This window comes from Cetorhinus maximus, chromosome 22 (assembly GCF_964194155.1).
Source record: "Cetorhinus maximus chromosome 22, sCetMax3.hap1.1, whole genome shotgun sequence".
NCBI lineage: Eukaryota > Metazoa > Chordata > Chondrichthyes > Lamniformes > Cetorhinidae > Cetorhinus > Cetorhinus maximus.
The window spans coordinates 65,987,595-66,006,787 of record NC_135900.1 but is presented as its reverse complement, the minus strand read 5'-3'; the positions used below and the strand labels follow the sequence as shown (position 1 = coordinate 66,006,787).

Genomic DNA, 19,193 nt, shown 5'->3' with positions numbered 1-19,193 from the left:
AACTTCAGATCTACTTATGTTTTTATTTTTCAGTTGCTGAAACACATTTTTTTAAAATTGGTATAATTCCCATGAGGTATTTTTCTTGTATTGCTTGGAAAATATGAGATGTACATAAAAAGGGGACAGAAACACATCTAGTACCAATTAAACACCAGACCATGACATTTCAACAAATCCTTTTGTTCACCTCCCAACTGCTTTTGCACAAAGTTTCAGCACAGGGCTGTCCCAAAAAAAAACACATTCACCAGTGACGATACATGTAGAAGGCTATTTAAAAAGTAATGTAGAGAAGTAACAGAACTTCAAAGATAGAACGTGTTCTTGCATAACTTTTTTTATTACAACAATACGTATAAATACTGTCGCAAATTCAAAACATCAGCAAAACACCTTAAATGAAGTTTCCAGAACTGGCAATATCATCATAAACTATTCCCACACATACCATCGAAACTACTTTTAGACATACTAAGCATCTAATTATTAACGTTTCCTCCTTTCTTGCAGGGAGCGCTCAGCTGAGAGGACATGCGTGAAATACAAAGTCACGCAAGCAACACATCTGCATCCCTTCCCAATTAGCTAAGGGTGCAAAAATGACCCTCCTTTTTTATATATTACAGCAACTCAATTCCTTTACCCGAGTGGCTGCAGTTAAGTAGCATGGACTGTATCCTCAGTCAAACCTGGTCAATTAGCCCAAGACTACATATTAAAACTGTAACTTACTGAAATGAATGACAGTGGACATTGGTAAAGCCACAATTTTAATGGCTAAGTGTTTTCTTCCCATCCAAATAACAAGATTTGAAAAAACGTTGGCAAGAATTTATACAAATGCTTTTGAGAATGCTGTTCCTATTTAACCACACCACGTACCAGCAGGTGCACTTAACTAGGCAAATGAATTTCAGAAATTGTTTTGTTACTGCAGCAGTCGATTGAAAATTGACCGAAGGTAGCACTGAATACTTAAAGTCAGCTGCTTCATAATTCAGTCCTTGAACACATTACTTAGGCAGTCCGATCTAAGTTATAGAAAATTACACTCAAAAACATGCTGCAGTGCAGGAGTTCCAGATTGCTATGCAAGTATTAGAAAGCACTGAAACCGAAACTGAAGAAGGCAGCCCAACTTGCCAGTATTAACACTGAATGCCCAGGACTGAAGTTGTTGAGATGCTGTCCATTGAATCGTTGAGCAAGGAGTGAGTAAAGGAAGTAGGTCAGCCGGTACTTTAGTGGGATTCACCGTTTACTGATCCTTCTCCTCTGGGCGATGATGACCGGGACAAGCCTTTCTCTGTGTTGTCGGAGCTGGAGCTGCTCAGGCTATGTTGGTCAGCAGTGGTACTCGAGGTAGCAGTGGCCGCCGGGGCTGACCTTACTTTCTCCTTAAAGTCTGTAATAATGACTGTCAGGTCGCCCACAGTCACTTCCAAATGTTGTGCACTGCTCCGATCCACATTTTTTAACCTCGGCCTAGGAAAACGGGACAAAGGCAAAAACAACACATGAATAAAAGTTCACTTCAAAGACCGGCTATCATTTAAGAATGTATGAAAAGACTATCAATCCTGGCCCATCTGCATTGTGACCAAACATTTCCTCCCCAGATATGCCTACACTTCAAAAATTACTTCATTGGCTGTAAAGTGGTTTGGGATGACCTGAGGCTGGGAAAGGTTTTATATAAATGCTAGTCTTTCATTTCTGTCATTTCCTGGGAGAAGCAAAAAAAATACCAGGGCCAACAAACAAAATCTGGATAATTGTTCTCCAGCCCCCTTAGGTGATTAAAACCATTCCAGGAGGTCACACTGACCATATGTATGTTTACTGTTAATCCATTTATTTTCTTCTACTTGATGCAATCTCTGCCCAGACAGCAACTGATCCAGCTCGTTAAGACATGCAGAGAGTCAGCACACCAGTAGCAACACATTCCAGAGGCTCACTCTCTTGAAAAAGAAGAACTGCCTATTCCTACTATTGTTTAGTTTAAATGCACAACCCCTGGTCCTCCCCAGTCTATGATACTGAAATAATCCAATACTAAGACATATAATCCACTCCTTAATTTACAGAACTACACATGATATAACATGGATGCCATAGTATTCTGTTATTAGTTTCTAAAGATCTTCATTAGAAGTTAAACCGATTTACCACCAATAATCCAAACATCTGTTCTATTTGGAAATTTTATTAACCAAGAACCTCTATGATCAATCAGCACAAAAGGATGAGCTTGTTACTGTCATTTCAGACTGTTTGTACAGTCCTCAGAATAACTTGTAGTCAGGATAAATTGACTTCTTCAGAGACTCTGCAAATTACACTTGTGAGTAGTTGAGGCAGGCATTCAAGTTCCAAGGTTCAAACCCTGGTCTGTGCTAAAGTCAGCAGGACTAGAGGAGATTTGGGTGGAGGGGGTACAGGGAAGAAAAACGCGTTCTATGATTGACCTCAACGTCTGCAGGATAGGGAAAATATGAGGCAGATTATCCAATGACTCCAGGGGAGCACAGATAAAAGAGGTTCTGGATCTGCTGTAAAGTCCTTTGTAGTAGAATATTCAGTTGATGCTCACAACTAAAAAGATGGCACCTCTTAAGTATATAGAAGGAAGATGTATGTATAAGAAACCAAATCCCAGGAAGAAATTAGTTCTGTCAGCAGGAAAAGGGAAAACTAGGAAGAAAATTAACACAAAAAAGAGGATTGATACAGTGCCACATTGCACATAGCCCATAATGATTCGTACAAAATAACACACTTACAGTCAGTAATAATCCATACAAAATACTGCATTTTACACAGCCCGTAATGATTCATACAAAAAGTACTACACTTCACACAGTTAATAAGGATCCATTTAAAGTAGTGCACTAAGGTTTGGACTTGTGGTTTTTCTCTTCAATACCTCCGGCATTTGAAAGTCTGCTTATTTCTCAGCGACCTGAATAAACCTCCTGACTGCACTGCTTCAGATAGGGAAACATAGCGCTGTGGTTGGGACATTTTGCTTGCAACAGCAGTAGTCAGGAGCTTGACTAGTTGATGCCAAATCCTCCCAGGGATCAAGAGAGTTGCAAAGTACAACACGAGTATATATGGCGATCACTGCAATTTACTGTTGCACATACAGATCTGGATGAGAGAGAGAAAATGATTGGGAAGAAACACATATTCTGAAAATTGAATAAGGGATTATTTTTACCTGAAAAGAAACCTGGGAAGATGATTTTGTTACAGAAATATTTTTGATCAAGGATGATAGATGCATGTCCTGATGTATTCCTTTTCACTGCAAGACCTGCACGACTAGTAATCCAGCCACTTCTCACATATGAACAAGTGATGGTTTTGTTTGGGCCTAATAGCTTTCTTCTTGTAAGCAACAAACATAAGATATGTCAGGAAACTTCAACTTCAGCAGCACTCGAACATCTGACTTAAGAGACTAACATAGTTCATAACTAAATAAGCTCCAATTAAACCTTGGGAGCCATTCAAAACTGTAATGGAATGGAAAAGCCAAGACAACAATCACAATGTTAATTTATTTAAAGCCATTAATGTGGAAAAAGTCTTCACAAAGGAGAAGGAACACTTCACAAGCCTTTGAGAGGTAATGAGAGGGATGGGGATGCTTGATCAAACAGATTGATTGACTTAAGTCTTTTAAAGGCAGCAAGGAAAATGAAGTGAAGTGAGGGGAGAGAGGATGTATAGGAGCCCAGAGGACTGGAAGATGCCAGAGTGGACTTATAGCTGGTGATAATTGTTGAGGTGGGGCGGGTAAGGCAATTCATAGATGAGTACAAGGATTTTAAATATGATGTTTAAGGAGCCAGGTAGCTAGTGCAGGTCAGTGAGGACTGTGAGATGGATGAGTAGAGCTTCACAGCATTCAGGAGGTGGTGTTTTGAATTATTTGGAATTTATTGAGGTTGGAAGTAAGGAAGCTGGCAATGAAGACATTGAAGGAATTCAGTCTTCAGGTGAGGTGATGAAGGCATGACCAAAAGACTTCAACAATATTGGAATAAGTTATGGAAAGTGTCAGGCAACATCGTGAAGGTAAGTGACATCTTTGTTGTAGATAGAATGTAAAGTTTGAAGTTTAGCTCTGACTCAAGCAGACCACAAGAAATTTGCTCAGCTGAAATGAGTGGTGATTTAGGATGAAGGAGTTAGTGGCAAAGGAACAGAGATTTTGCAGGAAGGCAATATGGTGACTTCAGTTAAGTGGAGAAATTGGAGGTTTATCTACAATGGGATGCTAGACAGGTTAAATCTGACTTTACAGAGGCAGGCATGGGGTTTGAAAGAAGTGATAGGAAGTGATAGCCTGTGGCTAGCGTATATTTGGAGTTGACTTGGTATGTCGGCATAGTAGTTATGTTATTGAACTATTAATCTAGAGGCCTGAACTAATAATCTGGAGGTGTGAGTTCAAACTCCATCATGCAGTTTCTGAATTTGAATTTAGTTGAATAAATCTGAAATAAAAAGATAATAAGATATTGGATTGTCATAAAAACTCAACTTGTTTACTAATGTTCTTAAGGAGTAAACCCTGCCTTACTTACTCTAACTGGCCTGTATGTAACTCCAAACCTACAGCAAAATGCTAGACTCTTATCTGCCCTCTGAAATGGCCTAGCAAACCACACAGTTAATTCTAACTACTATGAAAAAGGCAATACAAATAAAACTGGATGGGATCACTCAACAGCAACCTAAGCATCGGATTCAGATTAAGAAAAGTCTAGTCAACCCTGCAAAGTCCTTCAAGAACATCTGGGGACAAGTGTCCCAGACTAGTCAAGTGACAGCCTGACATAGTCATATTCATAGATTCATAACTTACAGCCAACGTTGCCATCTCTAGGTACATCCTGTCCCAGCAGTAAGACAGACCTATCAGAGGTGGTGGCAAAGTTGTATACGGTCAGAGGGCCTAGCCCAGGGAATTCTCAACATTCTGTAATAGGATCCATGTCGAGTGGTGAAGCTGAAACCAAGACGCAGAGCTTTTCTTCATTGAGAGAGTTTATCGACTTGTTCACTTTCACAGCTCACCTCCCACACAACCCAGTGTCCCAGCTATCCCCTATTTATATGTGCTCAAAGACAATTAATACCCAAGACCTATTACTCTTAACCTTAACAATGTAATTGACACAGCATTAACAGACTTTAATGCAATTAATAAGGCATTAACAGATTCCCCTCTTTAAATTAACCTTTTGAAAACACAAGAACAATCTTCAAAAAAAATCAAAAAGAAACAAAATTTTTTTTTTCATCTTCCATGTCTCACATTATAGTACAACCAACCATTAACAGATCCCATATTCCCTTTTCTTTAAACAAAACTTTTTAAAAAACATGTATAAATAATTACAAAGCAATCAAAGGAAACACTGGGTTTCCATATCCTCATTACAACACAAGGCGTCCCTCTTCCAGTACATCTAATAATTTGGTGGGAGTAAGCACTTCTTGTAAAATAGTCTGACAATTGGTGACTTGCATCCACCCATTTTATTTTGGAAATCTGTCGTCTTTCTAAATTTTCCTTTATACTATCAAGGTCAATCCTCCATCTTTTTCCAGTGACACCCTTTGTCGAATGAACATTGTCGCAAAGAGAACAGTTATCCACATAGCATCCTATGGGCAAACTTTTCTCAGATTCCTCTTGTATTGGATTTCCTTCAGAATATTGGATAAGTTCACCCCCATATCTATTGCTTGTACTATCACTGGTGTTTTAGCAGCTAAATGCTTTTATCTACTTATTTTCTTCGCCTCCCAGGCCAATGGACATCACTTATTCTTTCCCACCAAGAATATGATAAGCCCTGTTGTACCAGAATATCCAGAAGATTGGCCTGTGAAGCATCGCTAAAAATGACTAACTTCATATCTTCTGAACCACAAAGGCTGGGGAGGCTGGCGCATTTCTCCGAATTTAATTTCTTTAATGTTCTATTTGCTCTCAGAAACTCCTCAACAGTAGCATGTTTCATCATGGTACTCCAATATGTCATAACTGAGATCAGGTCTCGTCTGAGTGCACAACCAGTTCAACTGTCCAAACAAACCTTTCATTTGGCCGGTTTCTTTCTTGGATGCAAGATCTTTTTGTGAGGACCTGACTTATTGGGATGTGACTGACACTTTCTAAGTAAGATTGTTGATTCAAGGTCACTCCCAACTTATTCTGCTTAATGCCTAACCCTATATATTTAAAGGTCCTAGAAGCCTGACTTCCAATCTTAAACTCATTCTTTATCTTATCTACCACCCATTACTCAAATTCTGCAGAACCTCCCCATAGAAAATCATCAATGTGCATCATAAAGATGTCTGCTAGTTTCTTCTTGTGACACAAGTAGAACATTGGCGGGTCTGCTTTTAGCTGAATACAACCTGTTTTAAGCAAGATGGACCTAACTGAGAAATACCACATGCTTGATGCATCATTCAACCCATAAACACATTGGTTTAATTTCCAGTTTCCCTTCTAAATCACCAGCTTCTTTCGATGGGTTCAAAAACATTGAACCCATTTGAAATTTCTCACCCTGCAAAAATGCAGCTTTTTTTTCAATCAATTTACACTCCAGGAATATATTACTAAAAGATCAGAGTATCAGAGCTCTTTTTGCAAGTCCGTGATCTTCCAAGGGCCATGATCACTTCCAGGTCCGCTTTCAAAACTCGCACTGCTTTTTCTGGCTCTCCACATCTTTATCTCATTTTGCCAATCTAAGGATCTTACCTTCTGTCCCTCATCCTGCACAATCAGCCAATGTTTGTATCTGCCAGTGGCTTTTCCTGCGTTTCCTATAATGATGGTATCCCTCCATTCACTGGCCCCTTCTGGCATATATGTTACTCTAATGCCAAATTTTGGTAGTTGCGCTTTGGGATAAATAGCCTTATCCTGCGCTTCAGTATCACTTTGCTCATATTCAGTCATCCCTTTATCTGGCATAATCTGCTCCTCGTAATTATCTAACATATGTGTATGTGAAGTGCATGGTTCCTCATGACTTTCTATAATTTGTTCAGATTCTGTAAATGTATAATCAGTGCCAATTAACCTTGAGGAATGTACCCTATCAATTTGACTGCCATGTTTTAAAATTACTATCTTTCCATCACTGCCTATAACCTTACCTGGGCCTTGCCACTCTGTTTGCCCTGCTCTTTTGTAATATACCATGACCCTGGATTAAAATTTATTTCTGATGGCCTTACGCGCACTGTAAGGCTTGCCGAATTTTCTCTGAAACCTTAGCCATGACAAATGTCCTTCTCGCTTCATGCAGGGCATTCCAAGTGCTCATAAAAAATTGAACTAATTGTAGCCCCTTCCAAGGCCAGGGGATAATCCCACATCACGCAAGGTATTTTTGGATTTCTCCCATAAATCAATTGATAGAGGCTGTAACCCTCACCCCGAGTCATTTAAAGTGAATTCTTCACATGGATTGCCCATGCCAGGGCAGATGTCAGTTTACAACTTGGTTGGTCAGCTAAGATGTTATGAAGCATCTCATCAATTATGTATGTGATTTCTTTCACAAACCCCTTTACTAAAGGGACTTTCCGTTGCTGTGTTAATTTCTACGATGTTCATATTTTCACACGTACTTTTAAATTCGTCATTGGTAAATTGGCTCCAGTTGTCAGTTAGCATTTTAGCTGGTGCTCCCAGTCCAGTTCATATCTATTTTTCAAATATCTTGTTCACAATTACCTTTTTGTTTTTATTATATACTACTCCTGACAAAAAGAATCTAGTTGCTTGTCTGTGAAGTGTAGGAGAAAAATGTTTTTGTCCTTATCCCATATCTTCAAATCCATTGCTACAATTTAATTAAAGCCTCTTGCTAATGGAAAGCTCACTACAGGCCCTCATGGTCTCCTCCTATATATTTTTCTACATATATCACATTTCTCACAGATCTCTTCTTAAGTTTAGTATATTCATCATCCATTACCCCTGCATCCTTTAATAGCCCACGACGAGATGAATGAGCAACTGCCAATGTCGTTTTAAAACAATGTGTCTTTTTTCCTTTGAACTCCTATCCACTGATGCTATTAAAACTTCTTTAACTATTGATTAGGTCTTGTTAAGGGGATACAATAATGTCCTGATTATGTAAACTGCAAATCTACAAATTTCCTAAAAAATCAAATTAGCTTGTGTTCCATACCTAGTTTCATTTGAACCGTTTTCATAGACGGCTTACTCAACAGTAAGGATATTTCACTGGATATTGCATCTGTGTTAATAAAGTGGTTTACCTCAGCTAGTTTACAAGGAATCACCAGACTTTTCAGTGATTTTAACGTGTCATCATCCCCAAATCTGAAGCAAGTATTTCATATTCCTTAATGTTACTTTGATCTTCACTATTTAGAGAATCCAGGTAACATTTTAATCAATCCACTCCACATACTGTGGATGTGCATCCACTGTCTAACACAGAGTAATTGAATGAATCCGCAAGTAGAATACCCATGACTGGACTAAAGCTTCTTGTGACCAGTACAATTCCCTCTGACTGATCAGTATCTTCATCTTCCCCTTCAAAACCTTCCCTGTCATGTATCATTTCAAAAACCCTGTTATTCTGTTTCGGACAATTCAGCGCATAATGATATTTTGAGTCACATCTGAAACACTTGCTGATCATTCCTCGGTTATTCCTGGAGTTCATTCTTCTGCTATAGTTATCCAAGTTATCATAGTTATCTGTCGTCTGTTAGAGCTGCTCCTCTTTCCTTTTGTTTGTGGTTCTTGTTTCATATTGACGCTTGTGCCTCATATCTGAATGGTCTCGAAAAGCCGCAAGCATTGAATCCTCCTTTTGTGTTACTACTGAAAGTCCCACTTGTGCTATGAAAGTGGCTGGAAATGAAAGTTTCAGACATCTGTTCCAGAAGTGTATTTCCTTCTGAGAATCCAACTCCAGTTAAGACGAGGAGCCTGTCCATGTTCGATAATTTAGCACAATCCAACAATTTGAAAGCAACAACTGAATTGGGAATTTCCAAACAGAATTTCTGCAATCTTGTATATAAGATATTAAATTCCATAATATATTCTATGGAATAACCATCCATTTTTCTAAATTTATCAAAGTCTGACAATACCTCTAATACATTTAATTGATAATTTTTCTCATGAATTTTAAGAGATTATCCATATCTTCGTCAGTATCCAATTGATGAGCCTCTAGCTCTGAAAATACTTGATCTTGTTTCTGGTGGGAAGCAAAAATGCCAAGACAATACCTTGCTTTTTCTTTGGTCAGGACATAACCTGTGTCCATATATCCACTTCATTCTTCCATTGGTCATAAGGTTCAGCTGCACAGAGCAATGGTGAAAAATAATACCCTGATACTTTACAATTAGTTTCAGCCATTCTTCTCTAAGGTAACTCCAATTACAACCTTCTGTCTGAAAAGAAATCTCAGTTTCCAATCTTCACCTTAAGGCCAACAATCCTCTGCTACCAATGTTAATAGGATCCAAGCCGATTAGAGAAGTCAAAACCAAGACACAGGGCTTTTCTTTATTGAGAGTTTATTGACTTGTTGAGTCTCGCAGCTTTCCTCCCACTCCAACCAGTGTCCCAGCTATCCCCATGTTATATATGCTCAAAAACAATTAATATTGTATGTCTTAACCTTAACAATGTAATTAACATGACATTAACAAACATTAACAATGTAATTATAAGACATTAACACATTGACCCATTGCAGCAGGTTAAACATGGACAAGGAAACCTGCTAATTACCATCTATTGCACCCCCACCCCCCAACCCAGCTGACGAATCAGTACTCCTCCATGTTGAACACCATTTGGAAGAAACGCCGAGGATAGCAAGGGAACAGAAGAGAATGTCCATCATCAAGAGTGGCTTGGTAGCACCACTACAGACTGAATTGGCCGAGTCCTGCACGGACATAGTTTCCAGTATGGGCCTGTGGCAGGTGGACAGGTGGTGAGAGAACCAACACAACGGAAAAACTTACTTAACCTCATCCTCACAAATCTATTTGTTGTTGATGCATCTGTCCATGACTGTATAGATAGGAGTAACCACACACTATCCTTTTGGAGACCAAGTCCCATCTTTATACTGAGGACACTATCCACCACGTTGTGTGGCATGACCACCATGCTAAATGGGATAGATTGAGACAGATCTAGCAGTTCAACCCAGCATCTATGAGGCACTGTGGGCATCAGTAGAATTGTACTCCATCATGACATGTAACCTCATTGCCTGGAATAACATTTACCTTCAAACCAGGTGACCAACACCGGTTCAATGAAAAGTGTAGAAGAGCACCAGACACACTTCAAAATGAGGTTCCAAAATAGTGAAGGATTAGATGCATGCATAAATAGCAGAAGCAAAAAGCTGTGGAGAGTGCTAAGATATCCTTCAAGCAACAGATCAGATCAAAGCTCCACAGTCCTGCCCCATCCAGTCATGAATGCCTGTGGACAATAAAAAAACTAATAGAAGCAGGAGGTTCCATGAACATCTTCAATGATGATTTGCAACCATCTTCAGCCAGAAGTATTGAGTGGACAATCCATCTTGGCTTCCTTCTCAGGCCCCCACCATCACAAGTGCCAGTTTTCAGTCAATTCCATTCAACTTGATAGCAAGGAAAGTCTGAGCGCATTGGATCAGCAAAGGCAATGAGGTTTCAACATCTCAGCTGGAGTGCTGAAGATTTGTGCTCCAGAACTAGCCACACCTCTAGCCAAACTGTTCCAGTGCAACGACAACATTGGCATCTATGTTATGAAGTGTAAAACTGCCCAGGTATGAACTGCCAAGAAAAAAGGACAAATCCAATCCAGCCAATTACCACCCATCAGTCTACTCTCATCATCAGCAAAGTGCTGCAAAGTGTTGTCTACATGCTTTCAAGTAACACTTAGTCAGCAATAGCCTGCTCACCGATGCTCAGTTTGGGCTCTGCCAGGACCACTCAACTCGGAACCTCATTACAGCCTTGATCTAAGCATGGACAAAAGAGTTGAATTCCAGAGATGAGCCAGGAGTGACTGCCTTTGACATCAAGGCATCATTTGATCAATTGTGGCATCAAGGAGCCCTAGTAAAATTGAAGTCAATGGGAATCAGCAGGTGAAATCTCTCCTGATTGGAGTCACACCTAGCATAAAGGAAAATGGTTGTGGTTATTGGAGGCTGATGATCTCAGCCCCGGGACATAGTTGCAAGAGTTCCTAAGGGTAGCTTCCTAGGCCCAGCCACCTTCAGCTGCTTCATCAATGACCCTTCTTCCTTCTTAAGATCAGAATGAAGCTGTTAGCTGATGAATACACTGTTCAATTTCATTCACAACTCCTCAGATACTGAAGAAGTTTGTGCCTCCATGCAGCATGACTTGGATAACATCCAAAGTTGGGTTGATAAGTGGCAAGTATCATTAGCACCTCACAAGCACCAAGCAATGACCATCTCCACTAAGGAAGATACTAAACATCTCCCCTTGAAATTTAAAAGCATTATCATCGCTGAACACCCCCAACAACCATCAACATTCTTGCGAGTCACCATTGACTGGTAACAACTGGACTAACCATATAAATACTGTGGTTACAAGAGCAGGCTAGAGTCTTGATATTCTGCAATATGACTCATCTAATGACTTCCCAAAGCCATTCCACCATCTACAAGGCACGTCAGAAGTGTGATGAAATGCCATCTACTTACTGCAATAACATTCAAGAAGCTCAACAGCATTCAGGACAAAGCCGTCCACTTGATCAGCACCCCATACACCACCTTAAACATTTACCCCCTTAACCACTGACACAGAGTGGCAGCAGTTGTGTACCATCCACAACTAGCAAAGCCTTCTTTGAAAGCATCTCTTGCGATCTCTATCACCTAGAAGAACAATGGCACCAGGCTCACGAGAAAACCAGTACATCCAAGCTCCCCAAGTTAGATACCATCTTGATTTAGAAATATATTACCCACCCCTCTAACAACACTGTGGGTGTACTTTCACCACACAAACTGCAGAGATTCAAAGAAGGTGGCTTACTATCACCTTTTGAAGAACAATTAGGGATGGGCAATAAATGGTCTTGCCAGTGATGCCCACGTCCTGTGAATGAATATACAAAATAAAATCCTCTGAGACAGGAATAGGGGTGTAGCTCTAACTGAGAAGATTCAGACAATTATTTTGCAGGTATTTTGTTTTCACTCTGCCGGGTCATTGCATAAAACCACAGTTCTCAATGAAAAACCCTGCAAAATCAGTTTAGCGGAAGCTTTGGGAAACAACCTGCTTTGATGAACATTCGGATCAAGTGACAATTAATAAAGCCATCTTATGCACGGCAAAAACTAACCCTTCAACACTGCATCAGAATGTTGTTAGGAAATAGAGATAGTTTAAGGAAGTTATATTTGTATTTGTGGGTGTTAGGAATGAGTTTTAGCTTTAAAGTTTAAGTTTGATTTGTATTTCTGTATTTGTGTGTTAAGAAAAGGCCAAGTTGAGTTTTTGGTTTCACTTTAAAGGATGAAACCTGGGATTTAGTTTCACTTTTGAGGGAGACAGCAGGTCTAAAGCTCTTTGTATACCTGCATTTCCAAATGAGTTTATGACTCTTGGGGAGAAGGTAAAGCAAACATAAGAGTAGAAAAAAACTGTTGTTGCCCAGCAACAGGGGGCCAGAGAGGCAGCCCTACTCTCACACACACAGGCAGAGCAGTTGAAAGCAGTTTGAGTTCAGTTGGAAGCAGTTGCCAGCAGAAGCAGGTTTCCCCAGAGAAACTAAAGATTAAAGTCCCCAAATCCAGAGGAGTGGAACAGGAGAAAGTCCCAAGAAGACCTTCTAGTCCAAGGAAGGACAGGAAGCAGGAAAAGGTCCTGTTAAGTGAAGTTAAGAGTGAGGAGCAGAGGAAGGCTCCAAGCTTCAAGCTTGAAGAGAAAAGCTGCAGGAAGCAGATTTAAAGCTAAAATGGCTTGTGAGAAGTCATAAATCCAAAAAGACAGCTGAAGGTCTGTAAGTCCTACTATGGGCATGTGAAGCAGTACTGTACTGTTGGCACGGCTGAGCATTCGAGAGAGAATGCGTGGAAGAAAGCTTGAATGTAGGTGGTGACCCAGGGGAGAGGAAAATTGCAAGGAGAGTCCGAAAGCCTGGAGGTGGACCCTGCGGAAAGCGTCTGAAAGAAAGCGTCGATTTGGGGGAAGATTCCAAAGTGAGTTCTTGGAGAGTGGAGATTGGAAACTCTCAGGTGAAAGGCGGAGTTCAGTGAGACTGGTGAGGTCACGCCGTGACAAACATCTGGTGGGAGCTGATAAGAGATTCATAGCATCTTTTGGGGTGGCATCTGTCACTTGGTTTCAGAGTGTGGTGTGCTTGATCACAGGTCGCTAACTGGTTTACATGGACTGTGTACTTACTATGAACATTGGAGTGTAAAACAGCTTGTTTAACTTGTGTAATCCTTACAAATCTATATATATCTGAAAAGGTATAGTTGTGGGTGAAGGAATATTGTAAAACAGTTGATCCTTTCTTGTTTAATAAATGATGTATTCTTTTGTCAAAAGTCAATCAGTTCATTCCTGTGACTCTGTTCAGCAGCTAATCTCTACCTATCTAAACAAACAAGTAAAAGTTATGATCTATCAAGCTGGGTTTCGCCCTGGGATCAGGCTTGTCCAGTAGTAATATCAGCTGGGATCATAACAATGTCATTAGTATATCTCAAGATTGAGCTTGTGATCAATATGTTTGAAGTGTTCTGGGTAAGAATTACTAAATTTACATAAAGAAAGTCTAACTTATTTACAAACCAGTGAAGAAGGGACATCATACCCCTGAGCTTTAAAGTTTGCTTTTGACGTAACTTTAATGGCAAAGCATTACCTTGTTTTCTTGTGGCTGTTCTTTTTACTGACAGTTTCTTTCTCATTTTTTTCCTTCTCTCCCTTTTCTTTTTTCTCTTTCTTTGGTTGTGTGGGTGATGCAAATTGTTGGGTTACTTGCTGTGCCACCAGCTGAGACACTGGGCGAGGCTTCCTAGAGCCAACACAAAACAATATTGCAGTATTACATTTTGGTCTTTAATTTTCAGGTGAATGAGTAGAAACAATAAATTTAATATATCCACCTATCCCTATAACAGGTATATACTTGAAGCCTTAGAATATGAGACAGAGAGTAATTTAATAATATATATGGTCACATACAAGTCAAATTCAAGAAAAGGCCCCAAAGATTCGTACAAAGAAACCCATGAATTTTAGATGGGGAAGGCATTACTTCTATCCACCAAGATTCGCACCATCATGTAGTGAGATCTTTATTCACACTGTTATTATCTCCAGACTGATGACTCCAAAGCTCCTCATCACAGAATCACATAATTGTTACAGTACAGAAGGAGGGCATTCAGCCCATCGTGTCAGCACCAGCTCTCTGCAGGAGCAAGCCATGTAGTGCCATTTCCTGCCATCTAACGCAGCCTTGCACATTCCTCCTCTTGTCACAATGACAGGAATCTGTGACTGGGTGAGTTCTACCTACAACTTCACCAACTAGCCAAAGACATATTGGACTGTTTAAAGAAGACATGTTTAAAAAAAATACAAAAGACACTGATCAAAAAATGGCTGCTATGAGTCACCCGATGCCTGATACAGTAAGTTGACTACTTCTCTGGAAAGTTTATATACCAATTGCACTGCAGACCTGTTAGATGGAATCTCACAGCTGAGGGGTATCAAAGTACATGTGAAAAAAGGGACTCTCTTGAAAGGAAGGCATTAAAAATGCAAAGTGCTGGACTTGGACCAACTGTAGTTCTATTAAGACAATGGGAACTGCTAACCCGCCAGATACTCATCACACATTTAAAACCCCCTGTGGAGTACGAAATAACCTCAACTCCTGTTGATTCCAATTTGAGATGTACTTGAGATGTTAAAAGTTTCGTAGATGAAAAGATCACAAAATGGGATTACTTAGTCTGCAACAATGACTGTAAGATATGCTAATCAAATTCCTTTCTGGGTATATACAGACAGGAGTTTTAAAAACTGGCTCTGCCAAGCAGAATCAGGAGGAGGAAGAGGAGAAAGAAACATCAGAGTCATCTAAAAACAATAATGGAAGAGAGCAGTAAAGATCGCTCTCTCTCTCCCCCTCTCTGAAGCTAAAAGAGTGTCTTCAACAAAGTACAGACCTGAACCAAGTGAACTCCATAATTCTACAGGAAACCAACTAACTTTAAACGGCCGCAATATTCAACAATCTACGTCTCAAAGACAAGCAAAGAACTTAAACGTATATCCTTTTAACTTTTTATTGGACTCTAACTATCTTACTTCTGATTTTTTTTTATTCATTCATGGGATCTGGACATCGCTGGTAGGCCAGCATTTATTTCCTATGCGTAATTGCCCTTGAGAAGGAGGTGGTGAGCTGCCTTCTTGAACCACTGTAGTCCATGTGGTGGAGGTACACCCACAGTGCTGTTATGGAGGGAGTTCCAGGATCTTGACCCAGTGGTAGTGAAGGAACGGCGATATATTTCCAAGTCAGGATGGTATGTCAGGAGGGGAACTTCCAGGTGTTGGTGTTCTCATGCATCTCTTGCATCCTTCGAGATGGTAGTGGTTGTGGGTTTGGAAGGTGCTGTCTAAGGAGCCACTGTATGTGTGCATTGTTGTGTCTTTATTACTTTTCTCAGGTTTAGTAGCTAATAAACTGACTTTCTTTGACTCAAGAAAACCTGGCTTGATTTGCTCCTTATTAAAAGGCAAATACATTTGGATTGGAAAAGGCATTTACAGGGAAAGAAATTTTAAAACCTTTTTTGCGACCAACTGAGGGGGCTGAATACGAGGGAGCCAGTTTACTCCTCCTGGTAAATAAGGTCCTGGTCATAACACTCATCAGACAACAATCCAATCCATCTTGAATGGCCTGACTGAACCCGCCTACATCACACTGCCAGGCAGTGCACTCCAGATCTCAACCACTTGCCATGTGAAAAAGTCCTTCCTCATGTCATCACTGCCTCTTTTGCCAATCAGCTTATTTCTGCACTCTCCCGTTCTCGATCCCTCCACCAATGGGAACAGTTTTTCCTAACCACTTCTTCCAGATCCCCCATGGTTCCGAATACCTCCATCAAACCTCCTCTCAACCTTCTCCACTCCATATGCAGATGCATATGAATTAGGAACAGGAGCAGGCCATTTGGCCCCTCGAGCCTGCTCTGCAATTCAATAAGACCATGACTGATCTGATTGTGTCCTCAACTCCATATTCCACCTACACCCAATAACCTTTGACTCCCTTGTTAGTCAAGAATCTGCCTACCTCTGCCTTAAAAGTATTCATCGACCCTTCTGCTACTGCTCTCCAGCGAAGAGAATTCCAAAGATTCATGACCCTAGGAGAAAAACTTTCTTCTCATCTCCATCTTAAATGGAAGACTCCTTATTTTTAAACTGTGTCCCCTAGTTCTAGTGGTTCCCAAAGGGGAAACATCCTTTCAGCATCCACTCTGTCATGTACCCTCAAGATCTTATATGTTTCAATAAGATCACCTCTCAATCTCCTACACTGTAATAGATACAGGCCCAGCATGTCCAACCTTTCCTTGTAAGATAACCCCTCCCATCCCCGGTATCAGCCAAGTGAAATAAAAACAGAAAATGCTAGGAAAACTCAGCAGGTCTGGCAGCATCTGTGGAGAGAGAAACAGAATTAACATTTTGGGTCTATATGACTCTGGTTCAGAGCTAAAGAGTAGAAATGTGATGGATATTGTATTGTTTAAAAGTGGGTGGAGCAGGTGGAGCAAAATAGAAAGTTAGGGATAGGTGAGAGCTCAGGAGAGATTGACAAAGATATCGTGGATACAAGACAAAGGGAGTGTTAATGACTAAAGAAGGTGTTGATAGTGGCAAAGGTAAGATAGCAAAATGTGTAAATAGCCGAACTAGAGTCAGCAATCTGTGAAAGCACAACAGAGGATTAAGTGACAGATGGCCCTGTGGGCAGCAGCTGGGGGAAGGGAGGGGGTGGGGGAGAGGTAGGTTGGGGAAGAGGGATTAGAAAAAAGAAAAAAAAAGCATAAATAAATAAAAACACAAATTAAAATAAATAAAAATAAAAAATTTAATTAAAAAGGGGGTAAAGATGGAGGAAGTTGTTGAACTCAATGTTAAGTCCGGACAGCCGTCATCTTTACCCCTTCTTAAATCCAATTTTTAAATTTTGATTTATTTTTATTAGTACTTTTATTTTTACTTATTTATTTTTTATATATACTTTATTATTGTATTTAAAAAAAATTTTTTTATCCTTTATCCCCAATCCCCCCTACCCCTCCTCATTCCATCATTAATGGCAGCACTTTCAGCAGCCTCACTCCTACTCTTTGGAATTCCCACTATAAACTTCTCCAGCTCCCTCCCTCTACAAAAATCCCGAAGCACCCATTTCTTTGACCAACCTTTCCATAACCCCTCCTAATCTCTCCCATCCTGGATGGGTGCCTGTTTTCCTTGCGTCTCTCAGTGAAGCATGTGGGATTCTTTTTTAAAAATTAAACATTAAACATTGTACTATCTAAATGAAAATTGTCATTGGTGTCCAAATGTAAATTTTGACTCTTCTTTCTTATTTCAAGCAAAAAATTTCTATCCACTAATTACTCTTCTTCCTGGTGATGTGACATTTGTAAGCATTGGGTACAGTATAGAAATGCACTGGTAGCCCCCCTTTCACCGTCCTGTCCTGGAGCACATTTTGATGGTGCTGTTACATTGCAGCTTATGAGAGCAATCTATAAATTCCCAAATAACAGATGTACGTACAGCTCAGTGCTTTACCTGCATAACAGTCTCAACAGTCTCTGTGAGCCACAAAAATAGCATAAATAAAGCATTTTATCACAGTTGCGGTGTAACACACGACTGCAAGTACTGAATGAAACTTGCCTTTTGATGTAAAACTTAAATGGCTCTATTTAGCACACAAGTCCCAATATGTGTCAGATTCTCTCTCCTTCGCCATCCAATAATTGAGCTGCAATGGAGAATTAATAAGACCAGGTGGAATACTGCGTGCAGTTTTGGGGCTCATGGCATAGGAAGGATACCAAGGTAATTGTGTCAATTTTTGTTAGAAAAGTGCAGATTGAAAGGTGATTTGATAGTGTTCAAAATTATGAAGGGAAGGGACACAGCAGAAATAAACAGGCTATTTACGGTGATTGAATGTCTCAATCAGGGAAATTAGATTAAAGACAAGATATTTAGGTCATGGTAGAGAATAACTCTTGTTCACACAGAGGGTCATGAGGTTGTTCATTGTATTACTGGAGTTAATAACTGAAGTTTTAGTGATAAAAGACACTTGGAAGTGGAGTTGGGTAAAAGTCCCATTGCATTTTTATTTTTGAACTATTGATGCTTTTGGAAAATTCCCACCCACAATAATTCTCTCTAAAATATTCCATGGAAAACTATGCAAGTGATAAAATTCTGACCAACATGCACTTTATCATCTATCCACAAGCTGCTGAGTGATAGTCAATCAAGATGAATGGAAGGTTTGGGAGCAATGAGGAAAAGTAAAACCTCAGCAGAGCAGTGCAGTTGAAATTTGCTGTAACAGATGGGCACCAGCAGATGGAAACATTGAAAGGCAGGTTTGTTTTCAAAGATGGCATCAGCCTTTCACAAATTGTCAAGGAGCTGCAACCTCCGCTGTTTAAAAGCCTGTTTAGTTGAATCGTGGTTTTTTTTGCCATCTATAATTCAAAAAGCACTCTCAATGTGTAGTTCAGATATCTGCAAATAAACTAATTAGAGATGACACTATGGATTGAAATACACTATTGTCTAATTTTTGGCTCAAAGACTGATGCAAAGACAGACAGACACACGGACAGACCCAGGGGCACAGACACACAAAATGTCCGTTCACTTTCAAGCCACTGGAAACATCTTGAGACATTAACCCTTCAACTGCTGTTGTGGCGAATCCCAGCATTCTAAACCTGGGATGTTGCAACAGACTCTAAAGGGAGAAATTTCCCCCCATCGGG

The 19,193-nt window shown here is 40.0% G+C and overlaps 1 protein-coding gene across 12 annotated transcripts in view; it reads right to left on the bottom strand.

Moving 5' to 3' along the window:
* Positions 1–324: 324 nt before the first annotated feature.
* yaf2 (YY1 associated factor 2) overlaps positions 325–19,193 on the bottom strand; it is a 207,923-nt gene continuing 189,054 nt past the window's right edge. For 10 of the 12 annotated variants that reach the window (XM_078568463.1, XM_078568466.1, XM_078568464.1 and 7 more), the window contains 2 exons: positions 13,994–14,146; positions 325–1,488 (listed from right to left, as the gene is read on the bottom strand). In XM_078568463.1, coding sequence (XP_078424589.1) covers positions 1,245–1,488; positions 13,994–14,146 — 397 coding nt within the window. In that variant the 3' untranslated portion in view covers positions 325–1,244. Of the gene's footprint in view, positions 1,489–3,229; positions 3,400–13,993; positions 14,147–19,193 lie in introns of all 12 variants that reach the window. The other 2 variants (XM_078568459.1, XM_078568460.1) reach the window with 2 other exon arrangements.